The sequence below is a fragment of the Pyricularia pennisetigena genome, assembly GCF_004337985.1.
Source record: "Pyricularia pennisetigena strain Br36 chromosome 4 map unlocalized Pyricularia_pennisetigena_Br36_Scf_6, whole genome shotgun sequence".
In the NCBI taxonomy this organism is placed as follows: Eukaryota; Fungi; Ascomycota; class Sordariomycetes; order Magnaporthales; family Pyriculariaceae; genus Pyricularia; species Pyricularia pennisetigena.
Window position 1 is genome coordinate 2,514,951 of NW_021940918.1, and position 15,688 is coordinate 2,530,638.

The window sequence follows — 15,688 nt, forward strand, 5'->3', positions numbered from 1 at the left end:
CCTAAATTGGATAGTAGCCAGTTGATGGAGCTTAGGTGTGTGCACGTTGGAAGCTCCTAGCAAAGCAAAGTTCACATCAACGAAACGACATCTCAACCCATCTCACTCCGCCGTGACAATAAATAAACGAGACCTCGCTGTGCCGGCTGCATGAAAACAACTTGAATCGACAGCAAATTCATCGTCAATCGCTACCTCTTGAGTGATACGATATCGATCAGACGGGCCATTGCCACCGGACAACAGCGCTACATCACTCCGTTAGCGACGTATTCCCGTCGCCCTCAGATTACGACACCATGGCTGCGGGAGACTCCCAAAGGTTGCGCGAGGCGCAAGAAGCCGCAAAATCGGACCCGAAGAAGGCAGAGGAGTTGTACAAGGAGATCGTCTCCAAGCCACCATCAGTCACCTCAGACGCCGCCGTCAAGGAATACGAACTGGCATTGCTCAGCCTGGGCGAACTGTACCGCGACCAGAAGTGAGCAGTCACATCAATATAGAAAACAAGCTTGCTCTGAAGAACATCTTCTTGCTGACTGTAACCCCTGCCAAGAAACTCAAACGATCTCGTCGAGCTCATCAAAAGGAGCCGGACAGTGCTGTCGTCATTTGCCAAGGCAAAGACGGCCAAGCTCGTCCGCCAGCTGCTCGACTTCTTCGACGGCATCCCCAACACAACCGACCTCCAGATATCTGTGACCAAGTCATGTATAGAGTGGGCAACCTCGGAGCGACGGACATTCTTGCGGCAGAACCTCGAGACGAGGCTGGTGACGCTGCATATGGCCAAGCAGTCCTACTACGAAGCACTGACCTTGATCAACGGATTGCTGAAGGAGCTCAAACGCCTCGACGACAAGCTCATGCTGGTTGAGGTACAACTCCTCGAATCCCGCGTCTACCATGCGCTCGGAAACATCTCCAAGGCTCGCGCCGCCCTGACGAGCGCCCGAACCAGCGCGGCATCCGTCTATACCCCACCCATGCTGCAGGCCAACCTCGACATGCAATCGGGCATGCTGCACGCCGAGGACAAAGACTTCAACACCGCTTTCAGCTACTTCATCGAGGCTCTTGATGGCTACCACTCCCAGGACGCTACCAAGAACGCCACCGCCGCTCTGCAGTACATGTTGTTGTGCAAGATCATGCTCAACCTGGTCGACGACGTCAACACTCTTATGGCTTCCAAGCAGGCGGCCAAGTATGCCGGTCAGTCCCTCGAGGCCATGAAGGCGATTGCGCGCGCCCATGCCAACAGGTCGCTGGAGGAGTACGAACAGTCCCTCGCTGCCTATCGTCACGAGCTTGGTGGCGACGCCTTTGTCCGCTCCCACCTGCGCCGCTTGTACGACGCCATGTTGGAGCAAAATCTAATCAAGGTCATTGAGCCCTTCTCGCGCGTTGAGATTGACCACATCGCCAAGATGGTTGGTCTCGACACGCAGCAAGTCGAGCGCAAGCTGTCGCAGATGATTCTGGACAAGGTCATCATCGGCGTTTTGGACCAGGGCGCCGGATGCCTCATCATCTTTGACGAGACCCAGCGTGATGAGGCTTACGACCACGCTCTGGCGACGATCGAAAAGCTGAGCAGTGTTGTAGACGTCTTGTACACCAATCAGGCATCGATGCTAGAGTAGAACAGCTTAAAGATGAATTTTAATTCGGTTTGGACTTTCTACATGATATTGGGTCCGGTTGGTTGAGTGATGGTCAATGGCGCCATGTTTGGCTGTAATATTAGATGATGGGACGTCTGAATTATCAATCACAAGAGGTCTTTTCAAAAAGCAAGTGTTTGCACATGCGTAGTCTCTCTCCCTCTCTTCGCTGTTTGTCAAATTTTCTTTTATGACCCGATATGCAAATATCCCTTCCCATGTTTAACCGCCTAAACTCCAAATGCCCAAAGTAAACATGCTAGAACTATCCGCTAGCACCTCGAATGCAACAAGCGCAACGCTTCCTATATGCCATATGAACAAAACCCCCTCCTATAAAGAGACTTGACCAAGGCCGCAAGAAGACCTTGATACGCGATTTATACAAACAATTTTATGTGAGAGCGCTTTGTGCCAAAAGCTTCATGCACATCTCAACAAAGTAATCCAATGGGCTATATCAAAACCGAGAGAAATAGGATACCAAAATGCACTTGCACTATGTATGGGCGGCAAACGCCGACGTTCTGGTGGCACCATCACCAGCAAGGGCCTTCTTCTGCTTTCTTCGTTCTTCGCCGACGAGCAAAGCAAACAACCGCTTCGCGAGCACGTGTTCGTCCCAAGCACAAAAGAGGGTATCGTCGCCTCCGCACAGTTCGGAACGGAAAGCATCGACCACGTCGAGGTGCCACTGCTCGAGTGCCATTGATTCGCCCTGTGCCGATACAAGCTTGCCCAAAAGCGCAGCCGACCTACGACGCTGCGCAAGTCCCACGCCGCGGTGTTGGAGCTGGAAGTCGAGCGACCCCCGCCGTCTTTCTTGCAGCAGCAAGTCCATCTGAACCCAGTGGGCCTTTGTCCACTCGGTGCGGGATAAAGGAGCCGACGAAGAAGTCACCTTTGGTGCGGTGAGAGGCTGGCGGAGCGAGGATGAGGCGGGTGCCAGCTTTGGGATAGCCTTGTTGGCGAGCATTGTGAGACGCGAAGTGCTGGTCATGTTTTCTTTATCTCCGTTGTCCCCAGTAGTTAAAATGCGTTTCGGCTGCACGTCGGCTTCACCGTCGTGGTCGTATCCGTAGGCTGCGCGCTGCCTGCGGGCCCTTGCCTCCTCTTGCGCTAGGGGCGACAGCGTGCTGGTCGAAAACTCGACCACCGGGCCAGGGGTCTTAGGCTTCAGAGGAGAGCGTAAACAGGACTTGGTAGGCGAGGCAGTCCGTTCAGGCAATGGCTTGAGAACGGGCGCAATGAAACTAGACTCATCTGCCTCGTCGTCATCTCTGATAATGCTGCGCTCTTGGGTGTTCTCGTCGTGCTCGTACGACTCCTCATCGACCGCCTCAGAGATTTGACTGGATGCGCTCTGGGGTCGCACATAAGCGTTGGCCGTACCAAAAAGCGAGTTGGTTACATTGACGCTGGGCTTGCTCAGGAAGGGAGCAAAGTTACGCTTCTGTGGCACGTGGGCGTACTGTTGCTGTCTGTTCGACGCCGCAGACGAAGGAGCAAAGAGGCTTTGATGGGATTGGGCCTGGCTTGCTGGGCGAAATGGTGCAGGCGAGAATAAGTTACTCCTGCTCTGACCCTTGTTGGGCTGGAAAGCCTTTTGCCGAACGGATGAAAGTTGGATATCTTCCCTCGCTTCTTGTTGGCGGCTCGGGGGCTTTTCTGGGGCCGTGTCCTCCTCTGCATATAACTGCATCCCAGGCACAACCGCAGGAGACGAGAAGAACGTAGACAGATCGACCCGCCTGGCAGGTACTGCGTGAGCTGAGACATGGAGTGATTGCGGGTTTTGTCTGGATTGCGATAGCTGTGATGCATCTCGTCCATGTACTGCTAGTAGGGAGAAATCATCAGTCTCATGAAATGATGGTTCGTCCTGCGCCCTGGTCCATGGACTCGGTGATTTGCCTCTACCCCAGCGGTTCAGGGTCGGGTCCTGGACCTGAGGAACCTTTCTTGGTGAGCCAATTGGACGCTCTGCTTCGATTGCCCAGATATCTTCGTCTTCGTCTTCCTCAGTATCATCCATCTCAGCAGCTGCAGGCTGAGCATCGGAGTTGTGCAACTCCGGTTCAGTGGCATCGGGATCATCCGCTTCGGACTCTGCTTCAAAAGCCGCAGCTTGAGCGGAGGCTCTATTTGTGAAGACGCTGGAAGCAGAAGCGCTTCTTGCTCTGCGAGCAACACCTTCAGTGGGGCTTTCAGATGGCTCCCAGTCCATTCCGTCTTCCTGTAAGGTATCGTCGGCGGTCACAGGGTGTGTCTCCGGCTCCGGGACTTGTTCCTGCTCTTGCGTGATTGGACTATTGGCCTGAAGACGTGAAGCTGCGGGTTTTGGCATGTCCGGGTCTGGACCAAAAGGATCATCCATGCCTTCGGGCATGGTGAATTTTGGTGACGAGAACATCTGTGCACCCTGCGACATAATGTTCTTTATCTGCTTCATTGGATTGAAAGTCTGGGCCCACGACCTCTGGCTCCTTTGGGTAGACTGAGGTTGCGGAGCAGTAGCTGTCGGTGGCGATTGGGGTGCTTCGGAAACATTTTGCTCAGTGATATTTGTGGACTGTCTGCTAGACGGCTGCTGTTCCTGACTGTCTCGTGTGCCGGAGGACCGGAAAGGACTTCGAAGGAGGCTCTCCCGACCCTTGGGTGATGGTGGATCAGAAGTTACCGTTTGTAGTGCTCTCCCGGCCCTGACAATTGGCGAAAGCAGAGGGCGGGCCGTTAGAGACGGCAAATCAAGTCTATCAGCGGCCGCCACAGCTACCGGCGGTGCAGATGGCACCTCTGGTAGAGATGGGTCGATTGGTGTCTCAGTTGAATTGTGCCTCATGTGTCGCCCACTGCTTGTGCCCGAAGTGCTCATAGCAAGTCGGAGAAGAGGGGGAGATGAGCGCAAATCTTCCTCTGCGACGTCAGAAGTAATGGGCTCATCGACAGCTTCCTCGGCACAAGCCTCATCATTTGTCGGCGACGGGGTCTCTTCCGGCGTCAAAAGCATACTGCCAGTATCTGAAAGGGGGCCCTGTGCAGCTGCAGCGGCTGCTGGTTCCGCCGAATTGTCTCGAGATGGATCTGCAGCTTCCTCCACATCGTTTCCGTGATCCTCAAGTGCCCCGTCACTGAGTATCTCTTCGACATCATGAGAAGGCTCCTCTTGTGTCCCTGCTTCGTCCTCGACGTACTTTCTTGGGGGACGGGGTGTTGCTGCCTCCAGCACGGCATCTGGGATTTCCGAAAAGGAGTCATCATACAGTATCGATTCTTCTTGAGCAGCGTCAGCCTTGGCTGCCCGTGAAGCCAAAGGCGTCTCATTTAGTGACTCGTCTTGTCGTAGAGACTTGAGGGCCAGCTGCCTGCTGAGAGGAGTGGGAGTCTTGCCACGCCTAGGGCTCTTCGATATAGTCTTGTACCGGCTGTCAATCGCTCCTGGAGGTCGGTTGGTGATTATAGGGGTAGATTCCGCTGGTATTTGTGGCAAGTCGGCTACCTCTTCAGCCTCATTTGCGGCATTCGTCGTGAGGTCATATTGCTGACAGGTTGCCTGGTCAGCCTGTAACTGCATGCGCTCGTCATCAGGCTGCCCATGGCGGATGGATTCCAGCGCTCTATCAACAATGAAGCTTGTGGCCTCTCCCATCTCGGGCAGGCTTTCCTCGCGGTATTGCCGGGACTCGCGGAAGGATACGATCGAGTCCATCATGATCATGCTGAAATCCTCTCCTTGAGCAATCGTGTCACGGTCCGTCTCTGTCTGTGCAACGCTCTCTGTGGCCAGCGACTCGGTATCACTTCTGTCTGCGGCACCAAAATCTATCAAGTCACCGTCGTCGTCTCCATCGGTGGCTACCGAGATGGGAGCATCCGAGGTCAAGTGCAACCTTTCCTCCTGTTCACCACCCAAAGTACTTGGTGGACCGGCATTGTCAGCCATGCTTTGTTCCATCTTAGGTGCTGGTCCTGAGCGAGATTCAGAGAGGTTCGCAAGCCACATGTCTTCTTCATCCGCATCATCACCGGCAACAGACCCGTCAGTGGATACGTTGATTGTCGACAGCAACGTATCGTTTGCGCCTTGTTCTCTCGTCTCGTCATTTCCAGCCGGGATCACATTTGGTATGCTCTCCGTCAAGGTATCTTGCTCGGCCATCTCCTCCATCTCGGCTGGGACCAAGGCTTGTCGTCTAGGTCTTCCTCTCCTCTTCGCAGTTCCAGTGTCTTGAGCGTCTGCCTTTTGTGCTGCTGTCGTCTTTCTGGCCGGCGTTTTCGATCTCTTTACAGGTGACCTTCTGGACCTAGGCCTCGGTGTCTCCTGGTTGTCCTCCGCTTCGTCACCCATTTCTGATGCCGAGTCTGCCGTGATGGACACCGACCTGCGGTTCCTCCGGGGCGTGCTTTCCAGCGGACTGCCGGCCCTTTTCCTGGTCGAGGGCATTGGCGTCCCTGTCTTCGAGGGCATAGGTGTACCTGACTTCCGAGGTCTTCCTCTCCTCCGTGGTGTCTCTGAACCTCCAGGCCCCTCATCGTCGGTGAGCCCTCTCAGCGGAACTGTCGTCGTGGTCGTGCGCACCTTTCGGCGAGCAGAAGATCGCGGCGTGGCTTGCTTTTGTGGCGGGAACAATCGGCGATTAACATGGGTTTTGCGGGCGGCTGAGTCCTCAGCCTCGACGGTTACGAGTATCCTTTGTGGTGATCGCTCGTTACCCACGTCGAGCTCAAAGGTCTGTTTTCTGGGTGAGCTGGCCAGAATAGAGCCCTGCCGTTGTGACCTCTGTGTTGATGTCTGACTGCGAGCCATGCTGCGTGTCACGCGCGACATGGAGCTCGTAATGGGGTCACCGAGAGGATCTGGAGAGGACATGATGTCCAAGCCGGCGGTGGATGACATCTTCGTTGGTGGATCATAAATGATACGTATGATCAATGCGATCAATGCAATGCGAAGTTAGCGGTCGTAGTATGGGTATGTGGTATGGGCTGTCGTAGCTATAGTGCCCGCCCTGTCGGTACCGTGCTTTTGCGCAAGGGACTTTTTTTTCCGGGGTGGATGCTTGCTTGTCTCACGGACGAAAGCGATTGAGCGTGTGGGAAAATGCCATGGCAGAGAAAGCACGCGTCGGAGCTTTGTTTACATTTACCCCCATAAGTTTGGCTTGCGTTGCTAGGGCGTTCACGTGAGTGCGACTCGCATGCTCACGTGTTTTCTTTTTCTCTTTTTTTTTTTTTTTTTTTTTTTGCGATTTAGGGGCTTTTGATCACCCGGTTGCTGCTTATGTAAGTAAGGAAGCAAAGTTAGGTAGCTGTATCTCTTGGTGGATGACATAACAAGGAGTTACAATCCAATTGAACTTTTTGCTCCTCGTGCGACAGTATAACCTTTCTTGCAGTAAATTATCGGGCTCTTTTATTGGTAAGTGTGCCTAGCCCAACATTCCCCCACGCTTCCCTCATTCGTGGAGAGTGGATGAAAGCAAATTCTCAAAAAATCTCCGTCGATGATGATGAATTATTAATGATCAACCCCAAATCTTTCCCCCGCATGCATCATTCCATTCATTTGTCCAGTCGGTCTTTATGCTCTTACCCGAACAAAAGAGTAAACGTCGCAATACTGAGGTAATCGAGATACTCAACTAACTGGAAAGCTTGATTTATAAAACGGGACAGGTACTCCAAACATCCAGAAAAATCACCCGATATTTGACGCCTAGTGGCGATGACGTGCTCGGCATCTTCCGTGACGTACGTCTGGATTTCTTTGAAATAAGCCGACATTAGCAATGCTGCTTACCATCAAACCCGACCCCTACTTTCACGGTACGGATGCGCCACATGAACCAGACAGGTCTAGCACTCCACACTCAGGCCAAACTAAGCAGCCGAACGCACATGCTTGGTAATCGGCGCCGGAAGTGGTTGCCATGTGTTAGCATGGCGACATCTACGACCTATCAGCATAGACTTTCGTGATTTCAAAACATGCGAGGCGTCGTAGGAGTGGCAGTGTAGGCAATTTGGTTTGCTTGTGTAACTGTCCAATTGGTAGTACTTCAGGGCCAGGTAAAGTATATAAAAGATGTTGGGCTCCTCCCACCACTATATTGGCACTGAGCTTGACTATCCACCAAGAGAACCCTCTCATCTTCAATTACTATTGTAAAACATACAACAACAACACGAAGTATCTTTGGCAAATCGGCATTCCAAAAAAAAAATCATTCAAACTTGTGACCATTAGCCAAAGAACCCTGTCACGACATCGATATTGACATGGCCATCACTCAGGTTCCCCGCGGCCCTGTTACCGCCAAGCTGAACTTCTTTGAGCCACCAGCGGATGGTTCAATACCTTACAACAACCTCGGTCTGCCAAGGGGCAGCCCCGGTAGTAACAACTATGGCGTTGCCGCACATCATGTCGACATCGAGGACATCCGCGGCCGCGAGGCTGAGTTCAATCTAGATCGGGACGCTTTCGCAGTTGTTCAGGGTCTACCTCCGTCCCGCGAGGTAGACTTCGTGGACGACGAGTCAATCAAGGAGAAGTACTACCCTGAGGTCGAGAAGCTCCTCCTGGAGCAGATCCCCGGCAGCAACCGAGTGGTGATCTTCGACCACACAGTCCGTCGGTCGTCGCCCACTGCCGAGCGTGCCCCTGTGTTGCAGGTGCACATCGACCAAACGGCAAAGTCAGCGGCCCTGCGCGTACACCGCCATCAGCCTGAGATAGCCGACGAGCTTCTCAAGGGACGTTACCGCATTGTCAATGTCTGGCGTCCGCTCAACAAGCACCCGGTTGAGGCTTCCCCGCTGGCTATGGCGTCCTCCTCCACACTCGAGGATCGGGACGTCGTTCCTGTCGAGCATCGCTACCCGAATGGGTACACGGGCGAGACAGCCGGAATAAAATACAACAAAGGTCAACGCTGGTACTATCTCAGTGGCATGAAGGGAGACGAGCGATTCTTGATTGAGTGCTTCGATAGTGAAAGCCTGAAACCGGAATCGCGCGTACAAGGGGGTCGGGTGGCTCATACTGCCTTTGAGGATCCGAGGACCAGACCTGAGGCCGAGGGTCGGGAGAGTATTGAAGTGCGGGCTTTGGTGTTTGGGCCGTGAATTGTTTTCAGTCAGATGAAGAACGTGTATTTTTTTGGTAGTGTTCTATTTCGATGGCGTTCGTTATAAGCGATGTGATTTGTCGTTGAGTTCTTAGTGAGAGGAATTTGAAACCAGGTATTCAACAATGTTTGTCATTGACCACCTTCGGCGTTTTTTTTTTTTTTTTTTTTTTTTTTTTTTTTTTCTCTGTGAAGGTCGTCCCTCCAGGGCAAGCAGACTCATCACAACTAGCCCATTACCCAAACAATCTACCCATCTTTTCCATGTGATAAAGCTGAGAAACTTGAATACTACCACCAACCATCCATCATGCGCTACTTTCTTCAGTCCATCTCCTGAGATTTCCTGATCAGGCGAACTGCGTTGCGTTCAATCTTGCACCTCACTTTGGAACTTTCAAAGCCAATCCGCTCCTTTATCTTTGTTTTGTTTCCTGTCTTGATTTACCGTCGGTTTCCTTGTTTGTCTTCCTATTGCAAGTCTATCTCACATGGTTCAGTCGTTTCACATTGTTTCCCGCTGCCTTCTTTGATGACCTTGAATATGTCAAAGGCTGCGACAGATATTGGTAAGTTATAAAAGAGGCTTGCCGCCTTATCCTAGCCCTCAAAACCTTTGCAACTTCTGACATTCGGTGATATCAGCACGGCGCCCGGCACTCTCCCATCGCCGGGCTGCCAGTTGTTACGAGAATATGCGTGTCCGTTCATTTTATGGCAATGATAATCAGCTATGGACACAGGGCATGCCGGAGGTTCCAACAGTCAATATCGCTGCTCAAAAGCAGCTCGAGATACAACCTGAGCCTACAAAAATAGAACGCTGTCAGGATAACTACCGGGTAGCATCTAAACCGTTGAAAGCCCCGCAACTCACGGATGTGCCCTGCCCTCGCACCTTGCTTCGGAACTCGCGTGGCGACAAGCTCGAGCTTACTGAGGGGATGATGTCGGCCTACAACATCTTGCGTGGACCTCAGCCTGTCAGCCGCAAGGATCCTCTATTGAGCCAGATGCAGGCAGACGCGGGTTTGTTCTCATTCGACGGATCTGAAGCTTCCTCCAGCAGTGACTCCACGCTTGCTTCATCATCAGGATTTTCTGGCTTTGTGCATAACTTCAGCTCTTCGTGAGTCTCCAAGTGCTCTCCCCAGACTGTTTATGAAAAGCCTTTGCTGAATATCAAATACAGATTTCACACTACCATCATCACTCCCCCAGACGATGCTGATGATCGCTACTCCAACCTCTCTGACCGCACCATAACCTGCAACATCCGCCGCTCCCCTGAGAAGAGAGCAGTGCTACACCAGCCATTCATCGAAGCAAAAAGCCGCGAGATGAAGGCGGAAGTCGTCCAAGATCCATGGAAGTGCGGTCCTATCGACACATCTAGATACAAGCTCCCTCCTGCTGGTAAGACCATCTTCTACCCATTTGAAGCTCTACTGTTGCCTTTCTGACTTCCTCAGAAGCAAGCAAGTACGAAACCCGAAACGATATGAGCTGCAAGGTTGATCTGCCTTCGTCGATGATCTCTCCGGAAACCTTTCTAGCGTGGTCCGAAGGTGCACAGCTTTGGGATACAGACATATTGCACCAGGAATCGCGTTCCAGAGAGCCAGAGCAGCCCGTTCGTATGCGGCCCTCGACGCCTCTTCAAATGCCGGAGAGGGGCTGTCCAGACGACAACCCAGGTTCCAGGTCTTTCCACGCATATGAAGAGCAATACGACCAGGAAGATGGCGAGCGCATGTCTCCGCACTACAAGGTCCCCCCGAACCCGTCAATACTCTGGGAGTCTCGTCGTGAGTTCTTTCAGTCTTATTGCTATCAGCGACAGCAGTACCGGATACTGGATAATTTATGCTGACCTGGCGAAAATAAACAGCTGTGACTCCGGAGATGATGTACCACTGTTTTCCTCACGGCGAGTTCGACCGTATGGATCCAGTAGCTGGACAGGCATGTCGAGATGCCAGTCTTGGTTTTATTCCAAACTTTGGAGTAGCAGATGTCTCGCCGGTGGCCGGCGAAATTTTCTCTGATGTAAGCCGTCACACGAAAAAATGGGGGACTTACGATTATCTGAACTAATCTTGCGTTATTCAAGGATGAGATCGATCAAGTCCTCAACACCCACCGCGGGCCCATCTTTGACGACATAACTGCTGCCAAGTACAAGGAGGCCATTAGTACCTTGGAAGAACACCTCGCCCTCTCAGAGCAGCAAGAAGCCCAGCTGGAGCAGCAAAATGAAGTTCAGCGACAGCGTCTCCGATCCCTTGAGCTCGACCTCGCATCGCTGCAGCCCAGATCGGTCGGAGACGGTAGCGGCAGCAGCAGCGGCAGTCCCGCCGTCAGCGAGACCGAAACCTGCTACTCGCCAGTCTCGGCGCAGAGGCGTGCGCGCATCCTACGGCACATGGCCGCGCGCCTGCGCGAGAACCTGTGGCAGCACAACTGCCGCCGTGAGGCCATTGCCGCCGCCCGCCGCGAGAACGCACTGCTGCGCTTGCAGGTCGGACAAGTTGAGGAGCGGCTGCGGGCGGTGGCTGCTCGGGGCACAGCTCCCTGGGCCGATCAAGACCAGTGGGACGCTGGAACGCCTGCTGGGCAAGATTCTTCGCAGTGGCAGTGGCAGTGAGATCTCAAGTTATCTTGCTCTTGGTGATCCGTTTTGCGCTGCTGCCGATGGTGCTCTTTGCCCTTCATCGTCATTTCAAATGGTACCTATTTTGGCAGATATTTTCGGCACCCTGTTCTCTGTAGCTAAGTGTCCGACTGCAGGAAGCATGGGTCGAAAGAACGGCTCGAAATACTTTGCCCAGCTCCAGCTCTCTTTCTTCCTTTCCGTCTTTCTTTCTTTCTTTCTTTTCTCCCCACTATTTATCTCATTCTCAAAAGTTGATGTATGTCAAGAAAAAAAAAAAAAAAAGAAAAAAAAAAGAAAAACTCTTCCGCTCACCAGAGGATCTTTGTTCATCTGCTGTGGTGACTTGCTCCTTTAGAGCCTGACCAGTCTTGTACCTCAGATGTACGGATCTTTGTGGTGTCTGCCGAAGCTGTTTATTATGTCGGAGATTGTTTCCGTCTGACGAGGACGAATCTGGCTTTCGACTCTCGATCATGCAATGTAATCCTCGACTATTGAAGATTTGCCACAGAGATGGATCGGGAAATATTGCTTTTCGAGCAACTGAGAAAAACCTGAAGGACAAGATTGCAGCGTCCACACAGTGGGTGAAAGCCTGCCTGTGATATGAACAGGATGTAGTCTTATATACATTGAGAAACATTGTAAGCAAATGTGCCCTCCCATACTTGATGACAATCCTCTTCCTTTGCGACCGTGCCGAGCCATACTTGGGTTTTTTTTTTTGTGTTTATGACAGTGTGTTGTTGATTTATCGTGAGGGGAGCATTATACATGTTTGGTCCACTAATGCCAAACTCTGGGATCTTCTCCTTTTTCCAATTACAGTACAGCGAGTGATCAGTTCGAGTCGAAGGTGGGTAATGATACAGTTGATTTTCACATTTGGCCGCGCCACGGGGTCGGACCAGGGCCCTCGGTGGGCTGTCGAGAGAGCTTAGGTGGAAGCAAAGTGGTTCAAGGTGATTCGAAAATCTGCCGCTTATGAGTTCTTGACGACGCCAACCTTGGCAGGCCTTATGACACGACCGTTGAGCTTGAAGCCGGTCTGTTGGGTAAAGAAAACAGTGTTGTCCTCCTTGTCGGGTTGGGGCGTCATGAAGGTGGCCTCGTGCTCGTTAGGGTTGAATTTCTCGCCGTTGGGGTTGAAACGCTCCAAGCCATGCTTGGCCACAGTCGAAACCAAGATGCTCTCGGTCATCTTCAGGCCCTCATACAGGTTGACGAGATCTTGCAGGAACTCGGGCTTAGTCTCCGAGTCCTTGGCTGCTTCGCTGGCGGCCTTGATCTTGTCGGCCGGGACCATGGCAAGGGCGCGCTCCAGATTGTCGACGCTGTCAACCAAGTCACGAGCAAACTTTTGAATTGCAAAGTCCCGGGCAGCCTTCATTTCACGGGCTTGCCTATCCTGAAGGTTCCTGAAGTCGGCAACAGATCGCAAGTACCTGTCCTATTTGGGGGGAAACCTGGAGTTAGCCAATGTGTTCGATAGCCCGGGATACTTGTGGAATTTTGGCAACTCACCTTCCACTCGAGCACCTCCTTGTTCTTTGCCTCCAGTTCCTTCTTCAGCGCCGCCTCTGGGGAAGCGTCTGCTGCGGCAGCCTCTCCGTCCTTTGCGGCGTCCTTGGCGGCATCCTTGGATTCGGGTTCCGCGCTGTACCACCTGATAGAGGTAGTCCTGACAGGTCTGGAGACAGCTGAGAGAGGAATTTGCCTGAAGCTAGGAGCCGAGCTGGGTAATCTTTGTTGGCCCACAGCTCGGAGAGCTGAGCGGGCGATCCGCGAGGGAGTTGCGACTGCTTGTCTTAACATTTTAGACGTGCGTGTGTGTGTGTGTATATGTATGATATGTATGATTATGTGTATCCCTTGAAAGAAAAATAACAATGCCGTTCTCTGCGAGTACTAAGCTGTTTGGATTAATCGGCGCTCTGCGTGAAAAAGAGATGATGATCGTGTGCTCTGGTGGAAAGCTTTGGGATGGAAGAGTTAATGCAGGGTGAAGAATGCGCAGTGGTTTTTTTTTTTTTTTTTTCTTACCACGGGCAAAGTTCGGCCCACGTCCAACCACCTACAACCTTGCAGGTCTGGTTGTATCTGTGAGCTAATGCCCAGTTTATATTTTCAACCCCTACGAAAGACCCTTGCTGTACGTAATCTTTTCGCAAATGCACCTGGTTCCAGCATTCGACCACACACCGGGGCGTGTGTGAGGCTGCATGCCACCATACCTTATTCCGCCGCGACCTTGACTTTGAAGCTACGCAGTACAGAAGCGCGACGACCCCAAAAATTCCGTCTTATTCTTCAATCGCATAAATCGCCATCTCTCCAACTCAACTTGCCGCCACCCCCATTTCCAGGACGCAGTCCATTCGCGAAAACTTCGGGACGGGTTTTGTAGACTCGCTCGGTCTACTCTGTTCTACCAGACAGAGGTCGCGTATGAGGCGAGCCCTCACCACGATCGATTAAATCGCTAGCACAGATATAATCATCGTTTTTCACTGTCGCCGCTACCATGGACTACAGCACCGGTTATGAAAACACCGACGAGCTTGGTGCCGTCGTCAAGATATTTCATGTGCGTCGAGTTCTATCAGCCTCTGCATCACGTTTCTAACAACCGTTTCGGTTGGTCCTGACTTTGAATTCTGACAACGTACTCTTGGTATACATGTAGGCCGATTCTGTGCATGTAAACTTCGAGCTCAGCAATGTCGATTTGTCACTAGCAAACTCCATCCGACGCGTCATGCTTGCCGAGATCCCAACTATAGCAATAGACAACTGCGAGATTAAAGAGAACACGAGCGTCTTGGCCGACGAGTTTATAGCCCATCGTCTCGGTCTCGTCCCCCTCTCCGCCCGCGGCGCCAGCGAACTCGTCTACGCCCGTGACTGCGACTGCGAGCAGTACTGTGAAAACTGTTCCGTCATCATCACCATTCACGCAAAATGCGAAAGCGAGGACCCCAACTACGTTATGAAGGTGTATGCGCGCGACATGGTAGTTGACGGCCGGCGGGTTAACCAATCGGTCGGAACCCCCGTCATCACTGATCCGGATGGACTCGGTGTCATCTTGTTCAAGCTCCGAAGAAATCAAGAGGTGCATATTCGCTGCGTAGCCAAGAAGGGAATCGCCAAGGAGCATGCTAAATGGTGTCCGGCCACGGCCGTGGGCTTCGAGTACGATCCTCACAACAAGCTGAGGCATTTGGATCTCTGGTATGAGAGTAACGCCAAGGAGGAGTGGCCTTTGAGCGAGAATGCGATCCGTGAGCCCCCGCCACAGGAAGGAGAGCCCTTTGACTACGATGCTGTTCCGAATCGCTTCTACTTTGACGTGGAGACCTGTGGCAGTCTCGACCCCGACGTTATAGTACAGGAGGGCCTCAGGGTTCTGCAGGAGAAGCTGGCAAACCTTGTCATGCTGATTGAAAAGACCGACGAGTCCAAGGGAATGGGCGGCGATGCGGACTACGACATGGGCGGTGGCGCAGGGGGCGACTGGGGTGGCTACAACACAGTGTACGGCGGTGCTCACGGGGACCAGACAGCTTATGGAAATGACCCATATGGTGGTGGCTCAACATCCTATGGACACTAGAGTAAACAGATTCCTCACCGGACTCACATATTGAATCTGTAGCTCTTCATGCGACTGCGTTCCTTTCGTAGTCGACACAACGTGTTGTCTGGTCACTTGATATTCGTAGGGGACTTGGGTCAAGTTTAGAGGACAGAACCTCTACATGGAGCCTTTCCCTGCTCGGGGCGTTTTGGCGTATATGGATATAATATTTCTTCATCACTGTCCCAAAATCTGGCCGGTGTAAGGTTACAAAATGGTGTTTTTATTTTTATTTTTTATTATTTTTTATTAGGCATATTAGGCCCTTTGATGTCATAATCTCGGTTCATGGCGCACTGACAAACTCTTTCCCGGGTATGACGATTACAGCCTTTGCTTTCACTGGTTTCAATGTGTATGCTCTATTTGCTGACTGTTCTATCGTGGGTAACAAAAGACCAAAGTAAATGACCAAGCAATAGTCTGACCCATATGCAGATTCCAACCCCATCAAATGCCACGCTGTCTATAATTGCTGCATTAGCACCATCAAACCGCCCGGGTAAGCTAGCGCGACAATCTGCATCTATACTCTAACAGATTCCGGATCTAGAAATAGCATACGAGTGCTCTTAGCTCCCCTTCTTCGCCTTCT

General features: G+C 52.2%; 6 protein-coding genes across 6 annotated transcripts; 4 read left to right on the forward strand and 2 right to left on the reverse strand.

The window, feature by feature from the left end:
- Window positions 1–299: 299 nt before the first annotated feature.
- PpBr36_06342 (uncharacterized protein) lies at window positions 300–1,646 on the forward strand (the record flags this gene model as incomplete). The annotated part of the gene is made up of 2 exons (XM_029893487.1): window positions 300–481; window positions 557–1,646. 2 exons carry the CDS (start codon window positions 300–302, stop codon window positions 1,644–1,646), a joined length of 1,272 nt encoding a protein of 423 aa, XP_029745750.1.
- A 520-nt stretch (window positions 1,647–2,166) lies between these two features.
- Window positions 2,167–6,564, reverse strand: PpBr36_06343 (uncharacterized protein; the record flags this gene model as incomplete). The annotated part of the gene is made up of 1 exon (XM_029893488.1): window positions 2,167–6,564. One exon carries the CDS (start codon window positions 6,562–6,564, stop codon window positions 2,167–2,169), a length of 4,398 nt encoding a protein of 1,465 aa, XP_029745749.1.
- A 1,382-nt stretch (window positions 6,565–7,946) lies between these two features.
- On the forward strand, window positions 7,947–8,795 carry PpBr36_06344 (uncharacterized protein; the record flags this gene model as incomplete). The annotated part of the gene is made up of 1 exon (XM_029893489.1): window positions 7,947–8,795. The coding sequence occupies one exon, from the start codon at window positions 7,947–7,949 to the stop codon at window positions 8,793–8,795; it is 849 nt and encodes a 282-aa protein (XP_029745756.1).
- A 534-nt stretch (window positions 8,796–9,329) lies between these two features.
- On the forward strand, window positions 9,330–11,444 carry PpBr36_06345 (uncharacterized protein; the record flags this gene model as incomplete). Its single annotated transcript, XM_029893490.1, has 6 exons — window positions 9,330–9,366; window positions 9,443–9,926; window positions 9,990–10,213; window positions 10,270–10,605; window positions 10,689–10,846; window positions 10,911–11,444. 6 exons carry the CDS (start codon window positions 9,330–9,332, stop codon window positions 11,442–11,444), a joined length of 1,773 nt encoding a protein of 590 aa, XP_029745755.1.
- A 991-nt stretch (window positions 11,445–12,435) lies between these two features.
- On the reverse strand, window positions 12,436–13,268 carry PpBr36_06346 (uncharacterized protein; the record flags this gene model as incomplete). The annotated part of the gene is made up of 2 exons (XM_029893491.1): window positions 12,436–12,903; window positions 12,978–13,268. 2 exons carry the CDS (start codon window positions 13,266–13,268, stop codon window positions 12,436–12,438), a joined length of 759 nt encoding a protein of 252 aa, XP_029745754.1.
- Window positions 13,269–13,977: 709 nt separating this feature from the next.
- PpBr36_06347 (uncharacterized protein) lies at window positions 13,978–15,069 on the forward strand (the record flags this gene model as incomplete). Its single annotated transcript, XM_029893492.1, has 2 exons — window positions 13,978–14,040; window positions 14,140–15,069. The coding sequence occupies 2 exons, from the start codon at window positions 13,978–13,980 to the stop codon at window positions 15,067–15,069; spliced, it is 993 nt and encodes a 330-aa protein (XP_029745753.1).
- Window positions 15,070–15,688: the final 619 nt, after the last annotated feature.